This window comes from Culex pipiens, chromosome 1 (assembly GCF_016801865.2).
Source record: "Culex pipiens pallens isolate TS chromosome 1, TS_CPP_V2, whole genome shotgun sequence".
Taxonomy (NCBI): Eukaryota; Metazoa; Arthropoda; class Insecta; order Diptera; family Culicidae; genus Culex; species Culex pipiens.
The window spans coordinates 39062912-39088548 of NC_068937.1; the positions used below are offsets into that span (position 1 = coordinate 39062912).

Consider the following 25637-nt stretch of genomic DNA (forward strand, 5'->3'; position numbering starts at 1 on the left):
GAACTATTCAGTTATTTTCATAATTTGCACTTATGGTATTAAATAATTTGCAATTTTTTATAAATTTTCAAATTTTCACAATTTTGAGAGTGATATTTTTAAATCAATAATATTTCATAATTTGTAAAACTGCCCTGTTTACATAAATGTATTATTTGGATTTGATAAGAAAAACTCAAGACAAATTTGTCATACTCATAAATGTTACATTTTAGCATTTTGTGAAAAAGTGGAGTTTTAAAACACCCAAAAAGCAAAAACTGGAAATTTGGTTTATTGGACCTATTCAAGAAAAAAAAAAACTTTAGAGTTTTTGTTTATTTTATGAACGTGACTTTAACATACACGGAGAAAAAAGAGTTCTTAATATCGTGAACAAGCGTTCATGAAAATGGGAACCTCAAACAAAGTGTTCAAATCCCATGGTACGTTTTTGAAAAACGTACCACGACATTTGAACACTTTGTTCGTGGTTTCCAACTTCATGATCACATGTTCATGATTTTGGGAACTATTTTTTCTCCGTATACTCAATTCAGGTTCCATTTTAAAGACGACGGTGCCTGTGACGGTGACTGTGACTGTTCTTTAAAGTTATTTTTCTCTACGATGACGTGCCATTTAAGCTGAGATGCTATAAGATGGACTATATAAATCGATCAATCGACCAATTGATTATTCAATTTTTAAAGATTTCTTAATTACGACCAATATTCTCAATTCCAACCCAGTGCCCTCGCCTCCCCCACAAACAAGCCCCCCTTTCTCGCTAGGGCACTCACTCTCCCGAGTCTGCCCGAAAAAATCTCTCCCCAAGCGCCACTATCGTGGCCACCCCAACTCTGGCTCGACGACTCTGTTGATTTCTTCCAGCCCAGTCGGTCCCCAGTCAATCCGAGACTTTCACTGCGCGATGAGTTTCCCCGGTCCGTCGGCGAGCGTCGGTTGCGGTTGGTATGTAAATTTTCCAGCAGCAGCACCAGGAAAAATCTGGTTCCACTGCTAAAGGGAGAGAGGAAGAAGAAGACGAGGAAGAAGAGGAGCGCTTCGGAGTGGCTTCAAATTGAGGAGCTGGGAAAAAGTGGTTGCGTTTGGGGCAAACCAGCTGGTCCGGATGAAAGTGGCAGGCTCCGGAACCGGAACCAGCAGCATTGGGTGTGTGCCTCGGAAATTTTCCGTCCTTCTGTCAGTGTCAGTGTCACGAGGGAGTGGGAGAGTGAAACGGAGAGGAAGAGGGAGCGAACGAGAGAGAGAGTGATATCAGTGTGTTTGTGCTTCCTTTTGAATAATTTCAAGGAGAAAATGCTAAACGACGACAAAAAGTGTGTGCTTTTGTTGCTGCCTTCTTGGAAAACGGAAAAACAAGTGCACGGAAAAGTGTGGTGATTTTGCTTCTTTGTCATGGAAAACCCCTCGCAATCACGCGATGAAGGCAAAAAACGTAAAATTACACGCGGATTGAAGTGATTTTTTGCTGTTGCGTTATTTGCTTCTGCTTGCGTGTATGAGTGTGTGTGTAACGCTATCAGTAGCAAACGAGCACAATTTAGCCAACATTGCGTGGAGAAGATACGGCACACAGAGAGAAGAAAAGAGAGCGTACGGTCTCTCTCTCTCACTCTTGCATGCAAAAGAGTTGGTTTTGACGCTGTTGTGGAATATATCCGTTCTAATTTGGAGATGATCATCGCAAATCGCAAATACTAGTAGTGTGACTCCCCATATAGAGAGAAGAATGGGGAAGAAGTGACAACCCCCTTGTTGAAGGACGGTGGCGGTGCCATTACAGACCAGATGGTTATCCTGAAAGCCACAGGTTCCGGCAGGACTTGGTTTGGTTGGCAGGACTGTGAGGGTGGTAGTTGTGGTGGCGATATTATGCATATGATAAGGAAGGAAAGGCTTTGATTGTGGCAATTTTGGGGAACGTGTTCATTGGACACATGGGTTTTATGGGATTCTTTTGAAGTTTATTTTTTAACAAAAAACTAGACAGACGAATCAACAATGGAGTAGTTTATACACCTTTTGAAAAATTAACTTAAAAACAGTTATTTGTTGACAAATCACCATCAATCCAGTGTCCCAACTCCAAAAAGGGATCCTTGACTGATTAAAACAATGATTTAGATTCAATATAAAGTTTACTAACTACTTAGTATAAAAGTTTATTTAACTCTGGAAATTCTATATAAAACTTATCTAAACATAATTCTGCAAGCTTTTAATCTAAGTGTCAATATATTACCATAGAATTGCTGAATAAACATTTTGGAGTGGATATAATATCGTTTTAGGGGTCTTTGTATCAATAGAATTGATTTTTCGTTGGAATTTCGTACCAACCCGGAATTACGTCGTCGGAAAATCAGCCGGCATCCGAACCGGTCCACGTTTCAAAAGTCATCCTTTATGTCATAGGAAAGGGCATAAAATTTCCGATCTTTTGATACCCAAACATCTAGGATTTCTGTAAATCCCACGTTTTTAAATACCTGAGCAAAAAGTAAGTTTGATACACCAGAACAAAAACTGGAAATTTGGTTTTTGGACCTTTTTTTTTTTAAAAAAAACCCAGAGGTGTGAAAAATGTGTTAAAGCACAGATTTTATCACGAATAGATGAATAACATAACCAACTGGTATAATAATGATATTCAAATGACCAATTAATGAATACCATGATTTTTGAAGGCTCAAGTAATGTAGAATCGAGGAAAAATATTCAATACATGCTTTTCAAAATGTCATGCTCTGGTGTACATTGCCGGAGAATGTGTCTTAAAGGGGTTACATTAGACCTGTCCGTGCAACCTTTTTGGCTCAATTTTTCACATTTTTGATCGTCAAAATTGAAATTGCCCATTTTTTCATGGTTTATTTGCTGGAATCGAATCTCAGATGACCAGTGAACATAACTTTGACAAAAGTTTGATTTTTTTGCAGGTTGTTTTACATAATTTAAGAGATTTTTTTTTATTTTTTTTAATTTTTTTTCCTTTGGTTTTTTTTAATTATTGATTTTACTTGAACAGCAATTTTTAATTCCTTTTCTTACCAACTCTTCAAAATAAAGGTGAAAAGTCTCATGAGTTATATATTTCAGTAAAAAGTTCGTGTAAATCTTTGTCGAGACAAAATGATGCAGCAACATAATCATTACAGATTTTTTCCAGAAGAGACGCAGACACTGCTTAAGCGATGTGGCAACCGGGCGATACGCATGCAAGGGGGTGTGGCTGCCAATCCCCCGCGTGGTCAAAAAGTCAAAAAAGCAAAAAGACCCAGCCTTTGAGGTTATGCAAAAATCACCCTTTTTTGTAGCTACAAAAAAAAACTTTTTCTTGGCATAACTTTAAAAGTACTTCACTAAACAGAATAAAATTTAATAGGGTCTTAGGGGACTCCAAAACGAACAGAATAAGGCGGATCCGGCCAAAATCGGTACAGCCAGTTCTGAGATAATCGTGTGGAAAAAAATCATGTCTACACACATCCCCACAGACATTTGTTCAGAATTTGATTCTGAGTCGATACGTATACGTGAAGGTATATCTAGGAGTAGTATTTAAGAAGTTCATTTTTCGAGTGATTTTATAGCCTTGCCTCAGTGAGGTGAGGAAGGCAAAAAGATAAAAATATTTTTTTGTTTTTCATATAAAAAATCGAAAGTTTTAGATTTTGGTATTTTTTGAAAATTTAAAAATCGGGCTTCGTCATGCACACGGGATATGGCTTGGGAGTCTTCACACAAAATTTCAGCCAATTTGGTCCGTCCCATCTCGAGATATCCTTCCATCGGATGAGGAAGTAAAATGTCGGTCCCGACCTTGGTTGTTACGCCGTTAAGTCATTCCAGGTGTAGGAGTCGTCTCCATGCCATAAGTACAAACAACACACCAAACCAAGCCTACTCCGGTGGAATCGCTGGCGGCGGTTGGACTCGCAATCCAAAGGTCGTCAGTTCAAACACTGGGGTGGAAGGTTCCTTGGAGTAGAAAGAGGTTTGGGTGCCCTCCCCATTCAAGCCTTCGGACTCCTAGGTTCGAGCAGAAACTTGCAATAGAGACCACAAAAGACCTGGGGGTCGTTAATGTGGATGGTTTGATTTGATCTCGAGATATCGTGGCACCCGTAAATCAACTTGGTGTTCAGAGAAAAACGCTCAGAAAGTTAGACAGTTTGCTTTGCGCATGGCAAAATTCTGAGCTTAAATCGTCTCTTACTCAGTTAAATCATGAAATATCTTCATGAAACTTTCAGGAGTGATTGAAAATCACCTTTTAAGTGGATTTAAAACATTTTCTGTAATATGAAATTTTATAATTTTCTACATGTATGTAACCCCTTAATAGCGGAAAACAGCAAAAGTGATGAGAATTGGTCGAACGGCTTAGAGTGATCAAAATGGGTATATTTCCCTTTTTAAATGTTCAGCTCGGGGTTGATGTTTCTATTTTTTTTAAACTAAATTTAAAAAAAAATCGGGCTATGTCATGCACACGGTATATGTCTTGAGAGTCTTTACCTCAAATTTCAGCCAAATTGGTAAATCCCATCTAGAGATATCTCACAAAGTTCGACAGTTAGCTTTGCGCATGGCATGGTGTTTTTGCTTAGTTCGTCTCTTACTCATTTTAATGATGATATTCTTTGTGACACTTTAAAGTTTTTCTGCAATATGAAATTTTGTAATTTTCTACGTGTATGTAAAACTTTAAAGATTTTTTCAACATGTTTCCATTGCCTTCTTGCAAATCTATGTTGAACTACGCTGGCTTAATATTAATTTCGTAATTCAGCAAAACGCCATAAAAATCAATATTAATATTATTTATTTTTATAAACTTCGTTTTGTTTGAAAGAAAGCAAATCTCAAAATAACTTGTTTGACAGCTATTTGACTGTTTTAAGATTTTATTAATGTCTGAAAATTTAACAAAATCAAAAAAAATAGAAGAAATGTTCTTTACAAATCGAAAGAACACAAATCTTCACAAATATTTAAAAAAAATGTTGCTCAGGTTAAATGTATTCAAATTTAATATATTTTTCAAATGTCTTTTTAAAGAAAAACTTAAACTAATCAAAGTCAAAAAAGCAATCTCCTGCAAAAAAAAGAGTGGCTCATGATCGAAAAAATACCAAAACTCAAGGAAATTGTTAAAAAATCTTTGCACATTTTCAAGAAAAAAATCATGTTAGAAAGAACTAGAAAGCTCACATGGTTTATTATTTAAAAAATAAATCAAGGAAAGCGAATTTCAAAAGAATTACTCATGTTTCAAACAATATGAAAATATACATATTAAGTAATGATTTTTTTAGTATTTGTCAGTTAAATCTTTTAACATCTTCAAAGATAAAATTGAATAAAAAAGCTGTTGAATCCATTTTACAAATTACACAATACATTCAAAATTAAATTTTATTTCTTAAAGTTGAGAAGAATGAGCTAGATAAGTATTGACGGTTTTGCCAAAAATGTTTTAAAACATAACATTTCCATTGCACTCCAAACCGCACTTTTCCGAAACAAGTATTTTAACGGAAAAAATGTTTGAAGATACGGGAACTAAACTGCCAAATTGCCGTTTCCAGTTAACTTATTGGAAAAATATCGAATTCATTGAAAAAATGTTTGTATGCAGCAAATCCTTATAAAAATTAAACTCAAAATATTAAAGTTGTTCGGAATTGGTCAGCTGCTAAACTATTTCCGAATTTTCACATCGTGATTAAAAGAACATAACGCTTTTGTGTGTCCACCAGCTTACATCTTTTTACTGATAACCCAAAGACTTATTGATTTACGGTCAGCTCCTCATCAACTTCAAACGAAAGGAAAAACAAGCGGGGGAATATTAGCTCTCTCTTGTAACCCCAAAGAAGCACAGAAAACCCTCAGAACTGTCCTGGAAAAAAAACTCCCATCCCCTGCGGTGTCCTGCAGGGGAAAAGGTTAGTCCATCATGCTGAGGGGTTGGTTCGACCACTTTGTAACTCATCGGAATAGGGCCGATCCCTTTTGCTGTTATCAGTTACTTGGAAAATTGATCAAATTGTTGTAAAAAATCAAACGAAAATGTTTATTTTTTTATTTTTTTCCAAACCCAATCCCGCTGAGTCATTCAAACCCCTCTGATTCGCACTCGCAAGCTCGTATTGAATCAACCATAATTTACTTTGTTCGTCGGTACTACTATGTTGTAGTACACAGAAGCACTAATTGCGAGCATATACTCTGCTTTATGACTCGATAAAAGCAGTCGGAGAATGAAACCGTGCAATAGCGTGGCTTTGATTATATTTAAATGCTTGTTGAGATTCAAAGAAAACAAACACTTAAGATGTTGACGTAGGACTACGTTGAATTAAAATTTGCTAAATTTAAATCAAATTAATATCGTCAAACGACGGTCCCCCTCAAAATGAGAGGGAATCAAGCTGTCCAATAATGGGGAGGGATTTAACTTATTTATGAACAACGTACTTGCTGGCTTTTTGCCCCTCTCTGGGAAACATCTCTGACAGGGTCTTTGCGTTCGAGTTGACGGTGGACTGCTCCACCAACTTCCCTCTTGCTCCCCAAAACGTTGTATGAGGCAAACTGTCAGTGTGTACTTTTCGGGGGGTGGGATGCACTTGCCGTAATAATGGAGGATTAAAATGTTGTTGCAATTCGGTTTCGTTTGTTCGATTGTTCGTTCCGAGAAGTCTGTGCTGCATTTTGAGGGTGGTAGGGATTGAGGTTATGTAAGCCGATTCAAGTGATAATTTTGAGAAGAGATTATTTAAATTTAAAAATTTGTTGAAAGGAGATTTTCAAACTGTGTAGAAATCATCAGTTTTAAAAAGTACTCAATTTTCATCTCCAATGTAACAAATCTTAAACAAAGCTTTATTCCCGATCCAAGCTTTATAGCAGCATTCAATTTACAGTCAACCATGCGTGTGTGTGTGTATTGGAGCTTTATAGCAACCAGTATCGCATTTGGAGTTTTTCCCCAAGGCCCTCCATCCAATAAAACATAACTACGGACGACGACGGAGGACATGTTCCGTTCCAGATATAGAGACACGACAATTTCTGATGGGAATTGCTCCGCATTGGATTTACAAGCGCCGTACTCGGAGAGATGTAAATTTGCCCCCACAGCACAACGGCTAAGAATTGACACTTTATTGAGTTTAACATAATTGGATGCAACGATTTTGTAGTTTTTAGCGAGCATGTTTATTGCGCAACTGGGAACAAGAACTTGCATAAATTATCTTGATTTGGTTGGTCGAGAAGCTTGGTTTTTAGGATCTCCTGAGATTTTTTTTCCAGTGGTTTATTGACTAATTCTAGTTCAGAATACATTATTGTTTTCACTGCACTCTTAATACCACAGACAAATTTTACATCAATGAGAACATAGTATTCATCAAACTGAGCAGTTAGCATTAGCATTAGCATTAGCATTAGCAATTTAGGACGCCCTATCCACGGATGGCTCCACAACGCTTATCCCTCTGTTTGGTCTGGTTGTGTTAGACCCTCATCCGGAACAATAATCCAACACGGGAGATACCATGTCTTCATCTTTTGATGAGTGTGTAATACAGCCCAGGGCATAAGGGGGTCCTTGCCGGGTCTAAGCTATCCTTTGGGGAGCGGAAGGAATGTTAGTAAACACCTATCTAAAGTGCGCAAGGATCCCTGCGTCACCTTAGTGGTATAGATGTTTGTAGGGAGGTTTTGGACTCAATGTTAGTAGGAGAGGTAGAACCCTAGGATATACCCTGACAGGTATTGCGGGTGAATCAAATAAAGTTAGTTTTTATTATTATTAAACTTATACTGATTATTGTACAGTGTGAAAGGAGCATGATTTATAAATATTCTATTAAAAGCCGCGGCAGACACAACGCGACGAAGCCGTGTAGTATTACTGAACCAATAAAATTTTTGAGGTAAAAGCAATGCTGATTAAACACAGTTTTAACATGTCTTCTGTTAAACTCATGCTATCTACTGTAAGAGTAAAGAGAAGGTTTATACTTTACTTTAATTTATTGTGTGTTTAAGCGAAATTCGAGTTTATAAATGATTTAACGCATGGTTGAAATTTTGATTTTAAACTCTTACAGCGATGCGGAGTGAACATAATTAAATTTATTTATTTCTTTTATTTAAATGTAAAAGTTAGAAGTTAAATTTAAACGACCGATTTAAAAAGCATACTTAGTTAATATTGTATCTTTTTGTTTGATGGGATTAATCAGCATATTTACTATATGAAAAATAAATAAAATAATAATGGAAAGTCCTCACCAAAGTTTTTCTGTTTCGGTATCCATGGGAATCGTTTTGCCAGCTTTTTCGATTCGGCTTCAATGCTTTCGTACAATGAAAGCAACCCCCTACGCCAATGCACTCGCTATTTTTCATTCTTTTCTGCCTACTCTTTTTCCTTTTGTCAACCATTACAACGCCTTGAGAAACCTATGTTTGTCTCACTCACTCTTTATCGAAAATCTGGCAGCACTGATCACTTCGTCCAAACACGCACACTTGCAACTTGACAGCAACGGCTTTTCCTTCTCTTTTATCCCTTCTACGACTGTCATCTGTGTCGTGACCAATACCAGTGTAATTAGAGGACGACAGCCGCAACGGTACCTTCGTTTTAACAACTCGATAAAATCTAACTTTTTTCAAGGCTCGCTAAGGCCTTGCCGAAAATTTCCAGCACAACTGAGAAACATTTGTAGCACAAATGAAGCCAGAAAAACACTGCGGCTTCTCATCAAATAAAAGGTGCTGACTGTTCTTTCTATTTCCAATTCCAACCTCAAACTTTCTTCACCAATACTATTGCACTATTTCCTTCTTTGCTTGGTGTGCTCTTTCTCGTATAAATGCAGATCACCTTGCCGGATGGCGTAACACCATCCCCACCGAATCAAGTCAAAACTCAAAATGCTGATAAGCAACAGAAAACAAAAAAAAAATCCAACAGAAACTCAATTGCACAGCTCCAAACCGACACTTTTCAAGATTTAAACCAAAACTCAGCTCAAAAACACAAGTATTTACGTTAAAAATCGATTATATTCGCGGATCGCGGCGGACTCGTGACTGCTTTCTATGGCAGCGTTGCCAGTTCTCCTATTCATCAAACTGAGCAGTTCTCTACGAAACGGATCTTTTTTTTTAATTTTTATTTTTGTATTTTTTAATCCGGCTGAAACTTTTATGGTGTATTTGGTATGCCTAAAGAAGCCATTTTGCATCATTAGTTTGTCCATATAATTTTTCATAAACATTTGGGAGCTGTCCATACAGAAATGATGTATGAAAATTCAAAAATCTGTATCTTTTGAAGGAATTTTTTGATCGATTTGGTGTCTTCGGTAAAATTGTAGGTATTAATAAGGACTACACTAAAAAAAATGATACATGGTAAAATTTGGTGATTTTTAATTAATCTTTTTGTCACTAAAACTTGATTTGCAAAAAAAACTATTTTTAATTTTTTGATATGTTTTAGGGAACATCAAATGCCAACTTTTCAGAAATTTTCAGGTTGTGCACAAATCTTTGAACGAGTTATGAATTTTTGAATCAATACTGATTTTTTTTTTAAATCGAAAGATTGGTCGCCCAAATTTTTTAACTTCATTTTTCGATGTAAAATCAAATTTGCGATCAAAAAATACTTTAGTAAAATTTTGATAAAGTGCACTGTTTTCAAGTTATAGCCATTTTTAGATATTTTTTTAAATGACCGAAGTTTTTCATTTTTTTTAAATTACTGCACATAATTGCCAACATTTCAAAAAAAAAAAAAAATGAAAGTCTGAGATTTTGCTTTCTTGAACTTTTGTTTCTAAAATTTTGCTTTCTTGAACTTTTGTAATACGACCTTTAGTAGCTGAGATATTGCCATGGAAAGGTTTAAACACAGGAAAATTGATGTTTTCTAAGTCTCACCAAACAACCCACCATTTTCTAATGTCGATATCTCAGCAACTAATGGTCCGATTTACAATGTTAAAATATGAAACATTCGTGAAATTTTCCGATATTTTCGAAAAATATATTTTCAAAAATTTTAAATCAAAGCTAACATTTTATAAAGACCAAAAATTCAATATTACGCCCTTTTGAAATGTTAGTCTTGATTTGAAAATTTTGAAAATATCGGAAATTTTACGAGAATTTCATATCTAAACATTTAAAATCGGACCATTAGTTGCTGAGATATCGACGTTAGAAAATGGTGGGTTGTTTTGGTGAGACTTAGAAAACATCAATTTTCTTGTTTTTTAACCTTTGCATGACAATATTTCAGCAACTAAGGGTCGGTTCAACAAAGTTCAATAAAGCAAAATATAGAGACTTTTTTCAGCTTTTCAAAAATATTTTTTTCAAAGGTGGGTAAACATGGGCACTAATTCAAAAAAAGGAAAACTGCGACTATTTTCAATAAAGTTGCTTAAAAATGGCTATAACTTGAAAACGTTGCACTTTATCAAAATTTGACTGAGGTACTTTTTGATTGCAAATTTAATTTTACATCGAAAAATGAAGTTAAAAAATTTTTGCAACCAATATTTCGATTTTTTGAAAAAAATCTGTAGTGATTCAAAAATTCATAACTTGTTCAAAGATTTTTTGCCCATTCTGGAAATTTCTGAAGAGTTGGCATTTGATGTCCTCTAAAACATATCAAAAAATGAAAAAAAAAATAAAAATAAAAAAAGTATTTTTTGCAAATCAAGTTTTAGTGACAAAAAGGAAATTATAATATACCAAAATTATTTTTACCAAGTATCATTTTTTTTTGCAGTGTAGTCCTTATCCATACCTACAACTTTGTCGAAGATAACAAAAAGATCAAAAAATTCCTTCAAAAGATACTGATGTTTGAATTCTCATACATCATTTTTGTTTTTGCCAAAATTTGTATGCAAAATTATATAGATAAATTATATAGATGCTAAATGGCTTCTTTGGGCATGCCAAAGGCAGCAGAATAGTTTCAGCCTGATTAAAAAATACAAGAAAAAATCGAGTGACCGAATTGTGAGCGAATTGCTCAAAGACAGTAATTAAAAAGCAAAACAAAAGCCACACTTTTGCTTCAGTGTTTTAAAATCCTATTGATTACTAAGTATTCTACTGTTCCACTATTTGCAAAACCCAAATCTGAAATTTAAAATTTTTAAGACTAAAATATGTAAAGAAACTATCTTCTATCTTGGAAAACCGGGAAAAATGAAAATTTCCGGGATTCGGGAATTTCAGGTTTTATAAAAATCTTGGAAATTCAAGATAAAATTGGATTTTTAGAGTGAAACTTTTTTTTCTTAAAAAAATCTTAGCAAATGTCAATTCCGTTCTCAATATTTAGAGTTTTGAATATTTATATAGCATTTTTACATTTAAGACAGTTGAAAAAACTTTATGGAGACTTGAATGGCCGAACCAATGATGGAAAATATATTCTTTGGTCACAGAAAAAAACACACAAAATCACTTTTAGAAAAATGTTTCTATGAGTTTTAAAATTTGATTAAAAAGTATATATGCTTGTAAAAAGTGTGTATTTTGTTAACAAATAACATTAATTTGGTGAAATTCCACGCTAAAGTTACTTTGTTTGACCTTTAATAACACATCATTAAGTTGAAAGATTTTAGAACATACCGTACCGTGTTATAGATTTAATTATCTTTAAAATTTGCCATAAAATTAAGTTTCAACTTATTGGTTTTATATGATTTTGCTAATTTTAGAAAATGGTTTTGCACTAACATATATAGGAGATGTTAAAACATTTTTTATTACTGGGTTATTGTGGATGTACAAAAGGAAAAAAATGTAAAGTGAAAGGAGGTAATCAAGATTGGAACAAAATCTACAAGTCGATTCGAGTTTTTAAAAGCAGTTTTAAGGAAGATATCAAACATACCGTCATCAGGGGTGGGTCATACAAAATTGCTGAAATTTGTATGACCCAATCTCACCACTCATACCCAATGTCACCCTGATGACGGTAACAAAATTATCTTTTTAAAAGCCGAATAGCTGACCCGTTTTCCCTTAAGATAGTTAAAAAAAAACTTAGAAAAATACAATAATAATAGAAACAAAACAAAACATAAAACTGAGAAGTTAAGGTATAAAGATCTGCCAAAATTGTATGCAGAGTTGTAATATCAAAATCGAATAGGGTAAACCCTCATAACATTTATCTCGGCACTGGCTGAACCGATTTTAACTGTTTTGGGCTCATTCGATCTGCCTTGTGGTCCCATAAGACCCTATTGAATGTTACGAAGTTTAGTAAAGTACTTCAAAAGTTATGGTTAAAAAAACAATTTGGTGGAAAATCCGGAAGATTGTATAAAGGGTGGTTTTGTAAGAAAACCTGTTATGTTATATATTTTTGAAAGATATTTGAAAGACCAATCCAATAAGACATTGAAGATCCAATAACTCTATCAAAAGTTAGGAGCACTTAAGTGTCATATGGGTCATTCCACCTGAAGTGTGCAAGAAAAAATGCAAATTTGAAAATTGCCATCTCCGATTCTGCTCAAATTTGGCAGAGCTGTTGAGACTATCAAAACATGTAAAAATCCCGAATTTCATCCAAATCGGACCACCCCCTCCATTTTTGTACCTTCCCAAAAAATCGACTTTTTGGCTATTTTTGAGCGAAACCCCTATCTTCGAACGACGATAACTCAGGAACCACAAATCTTAGAGAGTCGGTCTTAGACTCAATTTTGAAGGAAATTGGACGTAGAATCCATTTCCGTGATCAAAATTTGGATTAAAATATTTTTTCTACATGTATTGCGCAATTGAAAACTTTGAATGGCCGTATCTCAAAACAGCCCTATTTCTTTTTTAAATTTGACCTCACCATCGTATTCCCCGTCCAATTTTACATAAGAATCACTTATGGACAGAAAGGAATATGTTTCGTTCCAGAGATATCGAATTTTAAAGTTTTGGGTATTTGAGATTACCTAAATTAGCTACACTCGCCACATATGCTAGAAGGACTCGGGCGCGCTGATCAATAACTGCTACCTGTTTATTTGAGCATAAGCATGAGCATGAGAGACCACCCATGGTTGTCCTCCGTTGCTGAACAGGACCATAATATCCCATCAGCACAACCGGTCACACGCTTCAACGATCAAATGACGTTTCCCTTATCAACAGCATGCATGAATGCGCTGAAAAGATAAAACATCACGATTATCAAAACTAGAGCCGGTGCGAATAGGAAACAGTCATTGGCCACCAACGGCGCCCGCCATGTCAGTTTGTAGATCTCGAGGGAATGGGACGGGAATGTTAGTTAGCACAGGCTGCTACCAAGGGTGGATTCTATACTGCTACCTGTTTATTTATTGAAATACGATTTCATCCCAATTAATCATTAGCAAATGAGGCAAAAATTGTAGGAAAATGCTGTATTAATCTTAAATTTAAAAAAAATAGTATGGGGTGAATTTATGTGCTATCCCACAGGACAGAGCAAGAACGACACGCAATACAGAGCAGAATGGAATTCCCGCTGTGCTAGCAGGAAATTGAAATTGATGTTGTAAGTAACACTTAAGAAAAAGTGTACAATACATTATCGTATCAAAAATTATGAATTAACATGAATAATACTCTCGTGAAGCATGATTAAGCAAGAGGATTTCTGGAAAGTATAGAGCTGAAAAAAGTAAGAAAATCACAAAGATTAATTAACCGTTCGAACAATTATCTTTTTTTTGTCAATCATTTCGAAATCTTGGAAGACGATACAGCTGCTGTCCACATGTATCAGAAGTATATGTTTTCGTTTTTGAAATTAAATGTACCAGAATTGAAAAAAAATCATCAATTTTTCAGATGAAACTGGTTCACAATATAAAAATCAGTTTAATATGATCATGCTCAATCTTTCAAACCGTAAGGCAGATTTTGGGGTTTATTGCTGAATGACACTATTTTGATACCGCACATGGCAAAAGCTCTAGAACCCATGAGAATTATTTCATCTACTACATCCAGCTCTACATTTGTTCTTGCTTCAAATAAAAGAAATAATTTGATAAAGTGGGAAGAAATGAGGAATTAGGAAAAATATGAAAACAATAGATTTTTTTTAATTGTGTTGTAAAAACGTTGTAGCATTTGCAAATAAATATTGAAAGTTCAAATTTTACCTAATATGGTTCCATGACACTGACATCAGGAAAAACAGTGCATTCAAAATTACCCAATAAATATTCCTTAAACAAAAAATAGATTGTTCAAGGTATTGATTTTCTCAAAATCGTATAAAATTATAAAAATACTTCATCTTACAGAACACCAGGTAGTAATTATTGATCAGCGCGCCCGTATCCTTCTAGCATATGTGGCGAGTGTAGCTAATTTAGGTAATCTCAAATACTCAAAACTTTAAAATTCGATATCTCTGGAACGAAACATATTCCTTTCTGTCGATAAGTGATTCTTATGTAAAATTGGACGGAGAATACGATGTTGAGGTCAAATTTAAAAAATAAATAGGGCTGTTTTGAGATACGGCCATTCAAAGTTTTGAATTGCGCAATATAGGTAGAAAACATATTTTAATCCAATGGATTCTACGTCCAATTTCCTTCAAAATTGAGTCTAAGACCGACTCTCTAAGATTTGTGGTTCCTGAGTTATCGTCGTTCGAAGATAGGGGTTTCGCTCAAAAATAGCCAAAAAGTAGATTTTTTGGGAGGGTACAAAACTGGAGGGGGAGGTCCGATTTGGATGAAATTCGGGATTTTTACATGTTTTGATAGTCTCAACAGCTCTGCCAAATTTGAGCAGAATCGGAGATGGTAAATTTCAAATGGTGTTCCGCTTCAGATGGAATGACCCATATACAGTATGTAAAAAAAGTTCATTTTGTGATGAAACATGTAAACAATTCAAAGTTTTACAAAAACCTAGTACTACGTTTTGTTCAGAAACTCATGCCGAACATTTTGCTATAAAAAGCAGATGAAAAGATGATTTCCCTAAAAAGTTATATAACAAATACTATTACAGAAATCAAAAAAGGTGCAAAAAGAGTTTGTACACCTTTCGAAAAATTTACATAAAAAATGTGATTTGTTGACAAATCACCATAAATCCAGTCTCCCAACTCCAAATAGGCATCCTTGGCTGATTAAAAAAATTATTTGAATTGAATATAAAGTTTACTAATTCCTTTGTATAAAAGTTTATATAACTCTGGAAATTTTATATGAAACTTATCTAAACTTAATTTTGCATACTTTCAATTTATCTAAATGTCATTATATGACCATAGAATTGCTAGATAAACATTCTGGAGTGGGTAAAACACCGTTTTGGGGGTCTTTGTATCGCTAGAATAGATTTTTCGTTGGAATTTCGTACCAACCCGGAATTACGTCGTCGGAAAATCCGCCGGTATCCGAACCGGTCCACAATTCACAAGTCAACCAATGTGGCATCGGAAAGGTCGGAAATTTCCGATCTTTTGATACCCATCGAGGTTTTCTATAAACGTGGATCAAACTTACTTTTTGATTGAAGAGCTTACAACCCTATCAAAAGTAAAAAGCGTTTTATTCATATACTTTTTTACGACCGATTAATCACAATTTGAATGTGAGGAAGACATCAACCAGCTAATGGTGGATTTAGTAACTATTTTTTTTGAAAAATTAAGGCTAATTAAAAGGATCGGTCTAATTTTGTTTTTTTTTGTTGCTCCATAATAGACTTTTATTTAAATAAGTTATTTTGAATAAAATAAATATTGAACTCTTCAATTTGAAAGCCGTGGTGCTTCATCCAAGTTATAACAATTCAGGTTTCATTCCCAAAAGATAACATTTTTCCAGAGACGCATCCAGAACACCAATGTAACTACACTCTACTCGAGAGTTTATCTTTCGGGTCGGATCTATGGTTCCGTCCAAAAAACACCCCGAAATTTTATCGTATTTTTGCAAAACACGACAAAAGCAGACCTTCTTCAGGAGGCCCTCTGCTTGGTTGGCCAAATTGGAAGCTTTATCACGATAGTAAAGTGTACCGCACACGTGGGCGTCGAGTCTTGGCCATTAGTTTCAGTTGGGTTCAATTGGGGCAAAATAAAAGATTCACAGTAGGGTCGATTACCCTAATCAATGGCTCCTTTTCGGGGGGTTGGGTTGATCTTTTGTTCAGTCGTCGTCGTCGTAGTTTGCCATGGTTTTTGCTACTCAATTCTACATACGAGGGTGAGTGGTTTGATTTTGGTCCCAAATAAATTCATCGTTCTGTAATTTTTAAAATTGAGAAGATCTAAAATACAGGCACTCACCCTACAGTCCAGGAATGGTCCCGGGCCCCGGTGCCGGGGTGGTGTGTTTGCTTTTTTATGTGCACTAGTTGGAAGGAAAATAAATCGTTATTTTTACTGCAAACATCATTTTTATCGGTAAACAACGCCGGCGCCGTCGACCTTTGAGAGAGAGTGCCTGGGCGGTGAGGGTTTGGTGGCATGGTGGCAATGTTGGACTTTGAGATCAACTCCAGCAGCTTGGTGGAGGTATTTTGTTTGAGAGCTGGACTTGTTTTGAAAGCGCTTTTGTTGTGCTACCTGAGCCTGAGTCAATTATTTAGCAATTTTCGGCAAGCAATTTTAGGAAAAAGGTCTTTTCTGCTTATTTAACTGTTTTTTGACAGTTATAGAATTTCGAGAAAGCCCCTGCGAGACACGTGATCAAATCCAAAGTTCACACACGTGTTCACAAAAAGGTCTCCCACAATTGCAAAGTTGTCCCTCTACACTCGTTCTAATACATTTATCCATGGTGGTGTTTAGACGGGGCTTCACCACCTTCTGGGTGGAACCCTTTCCGGGCAACATCTTATTTCCACACCGTCAAGTTCACTCTCACTGGAAGGAGGAAAAACATCCACAATAAAGGGGTGCCTGGACCAAGCTTAATTTTGTCTCTCTCCTTAGTCATCTTTCTTGAGTTTTCCTCCTGATGGAAAATTGTTTTTTTTAGTTTCAATCAGAAATATCAGGTTTTTGTGCAAATAAACTTAACTGTCATATTTTCATTTTTTAAGACAAAATAAGTTTATACTCCTGCAACAGTGTTGTTCCAAGATAATACCTGATGGCATAAATTAAAAGTAATGAAATTTATTAGAAACCATGCGCGTAAAACTGAAAAGCGAAAACCTAAAAAACCAAAATCAAAAAAACAAGAAACAAGAAACAAGAAACAAGAAACAAGAAACAAGAAACAAGAAACAAGAAACAAGAAACAAGAAACAAGAAACAAGAAACAAGAAACAAGAAACAAGAAACAAGAAACAAGAAACAAGAAACAAGAAACAAGAAACAAGAAACAAGAAACAAGAAACAAGAAACAAGAAACAAGAAACAAGAAACAAGAAACAAGAAACAAGAAACAAGAAACAAGAAACAAGAAACAAGAAACAAGAAACAAGAAACAAGAAACAAGAAACAAGAAACAAGAAACAAGAAACAAGAAACAAGAAACAAGAAACAAGAAACAAGAAACAAGAAACAAGAAACAAGAAACAAGAAACAAGAAACAAGAAACAAGAAACAAGAAACAAGAAACAAGAAACAAGAAACAAGAAACAAGAAACAAGAAACAAGAAACAAGAAACAAGAAACAAGAAACAAGAAACAAGAAACAAGAAACAAGACTTAAAAAATACTATTTATAACACAATCAAAGACTTTCCCCCACAAGAAAGATGCATTGAGGGACAAATCAACAAGCAAAAAGTGGTGAAAATATTTTTTGCTCTGTAACAAAAGGAAAAATCACCACTTTTGAAAAAACGGAAAACGAAACACGAAAAAAGTAAAACCCTTTCATTTCGCGTTGGGTTTATTTCGAAAAAGAAGATAAAAAAGAAGAAATCCTCTCAAGTGGAAAAGAGTGTCCCCAGAGGGAGGAAATTCCCGCCCTCTCCTCTCCCCCTCCCTACCCATCTCTCAAGAGGGTTTGTGTGTGTGCGTTGTAATTTTTCACAGGTTGTCAAGTGCTGTTTGAGAGCAAGTGAGAAGGTGTGAGTGAGTGCGTGAGGTGGTGAGGGCCCTCCCCCCTCCTCAGCCTCAGCCAGTGCAAAAGTGGTGCTACGATCAACGGATCGGAAGTAGCCAGCTGGGACTCGAAGGAATACCACCCCCGCGTGAAGGAGAATCCCTGCTGCGATTTTCTGGTTCAGCCCGCCGTGGATGGTGTAAGCATCGATCGTCGGTACGACGAGCCATCCCATGAGAAGCGATTGAATTAGTTGGTGAGTTCAAATTTTTGTTTTCTTTTAAAATTATGTTTTTTTAGCATTTAGACATGATATTAAACGAAAGAGTGTTAATCGCATAAAAAAATAGTTGAAAAATTAAAAATAAAACCAATTAAAAATATTGGACATCAACTGAAATACGAAAGCTCACCATCTCGCAGAGCGACCTCATTCACAATTCAGACCAAAATTTTCCGGTAAACCAAACCACTCTTAATGGGATGGGAGAAAAAAAAAACATAAAAAAATTGCTCGTGTCATGTTTCCCGACGAGGTCCCTCCCGTATGCATGTGATGCATTCAAAATGCATCCTTTTACTCGCTTCAACTGACATCAGCCGTTGAATAAATAATTTCACCCCCTTCGTCCAACCATCCCCGCTCCTCCCTGAACTGGGGCGGGAAAACGAGGGAGCGATCTTTGACGTGGATTTAAATGAAAAATGGGGCTGAAATGGAAAACGAGCCCTCGCCATCGCCCGCCCAACCCCAAAAGAGGTTAATTAAAATTGCATCGGCTTTGCGAGTGCAACCCGGCCAGGTTCTGGTTTGGTGCCAAGCCAAGCCTCCAGTCCCAGTTTACGGGCCATTGGTTCATCCGTTGAAATTAGGAGTGAAGAGGTTCGTTCGTCACACTCACACACAAACACCGTCGTTTGGCCACAAATAACACGCCCTCGAGGGTTCAATATTGGGGGTTGCAGGCAGGCCTTGGTGCAGTAGAGGCATCTTGGGGTTGTGGAATCCTACTAGGAAGAACTTCACTAAAGTATTTTTACCAATATTTTTTTAAACATAAGTCAGCTTTGGTTTTGAATGTCCCATTTATTTTAAAAGTACACTGACGTACAAAAAATGACAAAAAGGACTGCGCAGGCTCGACTCAAAGGGAAATATGTAGGAAAACCGAACAGCACTAATTCTCTATACAAGCTTTGGAGAAAAAACCATTCGGCCCTGTCTATCTATATTTGAAAAATTCAAAGTGGCGTTTTACGTTTTACTTCCCCATCCCATGGAAGGTTGGAAGCAGACGGGAATTGAACCAATGATCTTCCGCTTACTTAGCGGACAGCTTAACCATTCGGCCAAGCCTGATATTAGTTTATGTGCTGCATATTAAAAAAATGGCCCATATGCAAAAACAGCAAACTGAGAAAAAGGAAAATCAGGCAGAGCAGAAATACAGGATATTTTTGGTTTTGCCTTCCTCACCTTACTGAGGAAAGGCTATAAAATCACTCGGAAAATGAACTTCTTAATTCGACCTTGTAGACCCACCTTCACGTATACCTATCGACTCAGAATCATGTTCTGAGCAAATGTCTGTGTGGATGTGTGTAGGTGGGTGGACAAAAAAATTGTCACTCGATTATCTCCGGACTGGATGAACGGATTTTGACCGTAGTAGTCTCATTCGATCCGTCTTGGGGTCCCATAGGTCTCTATTTAAAATCAGCAAGTTTAGTTAAGTACTTCAAAAGTTATGCTAAAAAAAACGATTTCGGCGTATGTCCGGAAGATTGTAAAAAGGGTGGTTTTTGCAAGAAACCCTATCATGTTATACATTTTCAGAAAGGTATTAAAAATACCTTTCCAATGAGCCCAAAACATTGAAGATCTGACAACCCTATCAAAAGTTATTAGTACTTAAGTGTTATTTATACACTTTTTGGAGGCCGGATCTCAGATATTTCAATGATAATGATGTCCGGGTCCATCATGCAACCCATCGTTAGTTAGATAATCGAAAGACCTTTCAAATGAGCCTAAAACATCAAGGATCTGACAACCCTATCAAAAGTTATTGGCACTTAAGTGTTATTTATACACTTTTTGGAGGCCGGATCTCAAATATTTTAGTAAAAATGATGTCCGGGTCCATCATGCGACCTGTCGTTAGTTAGACAATCGAAAGACCTTTCAAATGAGCCTAAAACATCAAGGATCTGACAACCCTATCAAAAGTTATTGGCACTTAAGTGATATTTATACACTTTTTGGAGGCCGGATCTCAGATATTTCAGTAAAAATGATGTCCGGGTCCATCATGCGACCTGTCGTTAGTTAGACAATCGAAATACCTTTCAAATGAGCCTAATACATCGAGGATCTGCCACCCCTTTCAAAAGTTATTAGCACTTAAGTGTTATTTATACACATTTTAGAGGTCGGATTTCAGATATTCTGTAATTCTGTCATTTCGGAATACATTCGTCCGGCTTCAGCTGAAGATTCATGCTGTCCCATGTTGCATGTTCGAGTGTAGACCTACGGAAAACCTTGCCGCGAGGAGAGGTGAGTGAACCAGTACATGAGCCACCTACGACATAATTCCTCGGGCGGCCCAGGTCAACTCGAAGTTACCCCAGGCACCCCCAGTGCAGGACACATTGGGGGTAGAAAGCGGATAGAATAAGCAAAAGATCAAAGCAGGCCGCGAGGCATACTTTTAAAGTGGTTTGTATCTGCAAAGGAATTTGTATTAACAAAAGGATCAAACATAAAAAGGCGATACTAATTAATACTTCCCTGCGACCTTGGAGGTCTCTCGGTTGGACATCTAGCCGTGAACACCAAGCTTGGTATCAATCTTTGTCAGTCGGCGTGGTATTGATCACAGCTGGTGTTAGTTTGACGCTCCGTCGTCGTCTGTTGTATCCTGCGGCTGCGTAGCAAGTTAGATGCTCGCTCATTCAGTTTGAAACGAAAAGAACAAAAGAGAACACAAGAAAACATTAGATTCTGATAGTGAGTTTCAACTCAGATGTCAAGTGTAATATAATATTAAACATAAATAGTTCACTTCATGATTCTTTATAGACACATTATTTATTTTGCTTTCACTATCACATTCACTATTTCTTCGGGTCGTCTAATTTTCGTCGTGTTCCCGTACTTGGAGAATTCCGCATAACTAATCACTGCTGATTCGTAGTGTAATGTCGAACATGTTACTAGCTAACACAACAGTGACACAGAAACAGAACTTCACAAGCACGGGAATTTCCACACGACCTCCCAGTGAATTAATACCGAGCTTAAACTATTTTTATACTACTATTACCTAATATGTCCAAAGCAGCTCAGCAAAACTCACTGGGAGCGTTCCACAATTTAGCCCCATCCGGGGGGAGCTTATCCCTTTGTACCCTCGTGTTTGTTTCCTTTGATCAGTAGTCTAGGTAGTCCAACAATGTTCAACACAAGTTTGAATCGAAAGAAATTGCTTCAACAGCTGAACGGATCAAACTATTGCTTCCCTTGCTGAACTAACTATGCTACTGTTACTAAGGAAACAAAAGGATAAAACATCATGATTTGATGTTCTAACAGGTACGTTCAACTAGCCAGCTGCGAGACCCATCAGCCCGGCCGGGAACCAGTCCATATCTGTCGAGTACAGCATATGGTGTGGTTCACAAAATATCAAATACAGTGAACACAACACTAATGCCATACATATGGACTGGCGGGATGGAAGCACGTGGACACCTCCCCCCAGGTCGGATTTCAGATATTGTGATAAAAATATTGTCTGAATCTTCCATGCGAACTATCGTTGGAATGGTTTTTTTTGCCGATGAGCCAGAAAAATTGAAGGTCTGCGAACCCTATCAAAAGAAATTCGTAATAAAGTTGATTTGTAAAACATGCATGTTAAGGGAATGTTGCTATTTTTACTGAATGTATTGACTTTATGAATGTGAGGAAGGCACCAACCACCTAAAGGTGGATTAAGTAACGTTTTTTTTATGAAAGAGCACACGATTTTAAACAAAACTGCAGCATTAACTCAAAAGTGATGAAACATTATTTGGAATATTTATGCGAACAGGAGCAGCGTAGTAAAATTTGTTTAAATAAATTTGTCATGATGTCTAAATATTTCCAGAGATGGTCAAGCTTGGCCACGACTTTCTCTGGTAAAAAAGTGACGTTATCAGTAAAACATCAATAATTTTTAGTTTTAATAACTCAATAATTGTGCACGATATCGAAATTTACTTTCGATTACAAATTTGATTTTACAAGTAAAAATAAAGTCAATTTTTGTTCAGTTTTTAATAATGTTTTCCAAAAATAAGATTTTTTTCAAATCGCTTGTGAGCAGCGATCGATCTTTTTTCTTAAATTTTAATTTTTTATTTTTTATTCCGACTGAAATTTTTTGGTGCCTTCGGTATGCCCAAAGAAGCCATTTTGCATCATTAGTTTGTCCTTATAATTTTCCATACAAATTTGGAAGCTGGCCATACAAAAATTATGTATGAAAATTCAAATATCTGTATCTTTTGAAGGATTGTTTTGATCGATTTGGTGTCTTCGGCAAAGTTGTAGGTATGGATAAGGACTACACTGAAAAAAAATAAAAATAGGTAAAAAAATTGGTGATCTTTTATTTTATTTTTTTGTCACTAAAAATTGATTTGCAAAAAAAACAATATTTTTATATTTTTTTATTTTTTGATATGTTTTAGAGGGCGTAATATTGAATGTTTGGCCCTTTTGAAATGTTAGCCTTGGTTTAAAACTATTGAAAATATTTTTTTCGAAAAGATCGGAAAATTTCACGAATGTTTCATATTTTAACATTGAAAATTGGACCATTAGTTGCTGAGATATCGACATTGGAAAATGGTGTGTTGTTTGGGTGGGACTTAGAAAAATTCAATTTTCCTGTTTTTAAACCTTTGCATGGCAATATCTCAGCAACTAAGGGTTTTATCAACAAAGTTCCAAAGTGCAAAATATAGAGAATTTTCTCAGCTTTTCAAAAATATTTTTTTCAAAAGTAGGCAAACATGTGCACTAATTTAAAAAAAATAAAAACTTCGACTATTTTCAAAAAAGTCACCTTAAAATGGATTTAACTTGAAAACGGTGCACTATACCAAAATTTCACTAGAGAACTTTTTGATTGCAAATTTGATTTAACATCAAAAACTGAAATTAAAAAAATTTTGCGGCTCAAAGATTTTTTACACAACCTGGAAATTTCTGAAAAGTTGGTGTTGCGACGAGAAGTGCCGATTCCACTTTGCAAAGATGTGCGAAAAACTCCCCTCGTGTGTCTGAGGTTATTGTCCGTGATTTACTATACAATTGTAAGTTCTTGACTGTTGTTGTTCTGTGTGACAGAACGAATTAGAGGGAAACCAGCAGCAAACGCTTTATTTTATTAAATTTGCTGGCTATTTTCGCGCGTACCGTTCATAAGGAAACAACTAGTACACGAAAGAACACAACCTGGCAATTTGACGATTTTGGTGGGATATTGTTGGACCAGGACAACCGATTGTAAGATCATTAATTTATACATAAAATACATGCTAATAAATATTTGTAGCTTTTAGCTGATAACCACAAAACTGCGGTGATTCTGCTTAATTGGCGGCAACAAATCCTTCTCAACATTCTAAAAGAATCGTCCGTGATGCCGTTCACAAGCAGTGGACAAAGTTGCCAGATTTGTGACGCATTCAGCTGTAGTCGATGCCGGCCGGAGAGGCACGGCGAACGCCCACGGACCCACGGCAGAATGACACTTCCAGAACCATATGCTGATACTCGACAGTGCCCAGAGAAGTTTGGAACCAGCAAGCAGCGAGGGAAGCCCTCACCAACCGACGCTACATCCAGGGATAGTGGCCGCGGACGGGTTGTTTGGCAGCTGGGGAAACCTGGTGTACAAGAGCAGCAGGAAGTGTGCTACCGGCATGCGAAAGTCGAATGTGGAATCATCAGCGCTCGCGGAAAGTCACTCGGGATTGGGGCATGGAACGAAATCTTCTACTCACACAGCTTTGTTTGTATTCATCCCAAGTGTGAAGACCTGTGGCGAAAGAACGTTAGGACAGAAGGTTCGTTTCCAATGCCGTTGAATACGAGGACGATCGAGCAAAATGTGAATGAACCGACGAAGGGAAAAATGCAGTCGTACTATGGACAAAACAGCGCGCGAAATGTTCATCAACACGGTTGGAGAATTTTGAGAAACATCGAAGGGATCTATTCGAAGTTGGTGCAGTTCGGTTACGTGACATCCGACCATACGCGCCACGCGGCGAGGCAGGTGCGATCAGCGAAGCAAGCGGCAGACGTAACGGATGATGCGGATTTTATCAGGGTGCACTCTACGGAGAAGGCGCTGAAGGCGAATGAGGAGGAGGCTGATCGAGCGCAAACGTGCTCACCTTTTCCAGCGTACTTCACCTGTGAAAATCTGACATCCTGCGTCACAGGCTGTTCTGCTCGGGTTCGCCAAAGGCTTGCTCAGTGGCGGAGATCGGAAACTGGGCAACGCAGGAACCACTTCGTGCAGCACTCTGCGCGTATGAAGGAAAAGTTCAAACAAGACGACAATGCGGAAAACCAATCGTCGGGATTAGCAGCCACCAACCACCAGTGTGTTAGAAGGATACTCGTCGGAGGTACGGCGGAGTGTTACCAGCACTGGAGGACGAGGAAGCTGTTAAGAAGCCGGAGGGTTAGCAGGTTTCTGTGTTTTGTCTTCAATGGACTGTTTCCTGAAAGTGAAGGTGGCACAAAACATCAGCGCACGACGATCGTCTACTTCCGGGATGTGAGAACGTCAACCAAGACAACCTGGCGTAGCCGAGGCTCGACCCGGGACGAGAGGCGTGGTATGCAGTGCAACGATGTGCCAGAGCTTTCTGCGCAGATGCAGCATGCAAGGATTCAAGCATGTTCCAGGACCAAGTTGATAAACGTCTGGATCGCATAGGAATCGAGGAAGACATCGGCAGCTTTCTCTCACAGGACGAGTTAGGGTAAAACTGGACCGGACTCGCCTAACCAGTTGTACGGAAGGGGGAATGTTGCGACGAGAAGTGCCGATTCCACTTTGCAAAGATGTGCGAAAAACTCCCCTCGTGTGTCTGAGGTTATTGTCCGTGATTTACTATACAATTGTAAGTTCTTGACTGTTGTTGTTCTGTGTGACAGAACGAATTAGAGGGAAACCAGCAGCAAACGCTTTATTTTATTAAATTTGCTGGCTATTTTCGCGCGTACCGTTCATAAGGAAACAACTAGTACACGAAAGAACACAACCTGGCAATTTGACGATTTTGGTGGGATATTGTTGGACCAGGACAACCGATTGTAAGATCATTAATTTATACATAAAATACATGCTAATAAATATTTGTAGCTTTTAGCTGATAACCACAAAACTGCGGTGATTCTGCTTAATTGGCGGCAACAAATCCTTCTCAACATTGAGACAGGCGGGAGGATGCTCATCGCGGGCA

The 25637-nt window shown here is 37.0% G+C and overlaps 2 protein-coding genes across 2 annotated transcripts in view; both read left to right on the forward strand.

Moving 5' to 3' along the window:
* The first annotated feature begins 1008 nt into the window (after positions 1-1008).
* The window catches only part of LOC120418633 (uncharacterized), a 187981-nt gene continuing 163352 nt past the window's right edge, over positions 1009-25637 (forward strand). The window contains exons 1-2 of the mRNA XM_052709796.1: positions 1009-1155; positions 18089-18354. The gene's annotated coding sequence lies outside the window, so the exon portion shown is untranslated. The remainder of the gene's footprint in view (positions 1156-18088; positions 18355-25637) is intronic.
* On the forward strand, positions 23388-25590 carry LOC120418801 (uncharacterized). The gene is made up of 2 exons (XM_039581329.2): positions 23388-23661; positions 23711-25590. Exon 2 carries the CDS (start codon positions 23798-23800, stop codon positions 25106-25108), a length of 1311 nt encoding a protein of 436 aa, XP_039437263.1. The 5' UTR covers positions 23388-23661; positions 23711-23797; the 3' UTR covers positions 25109-25590.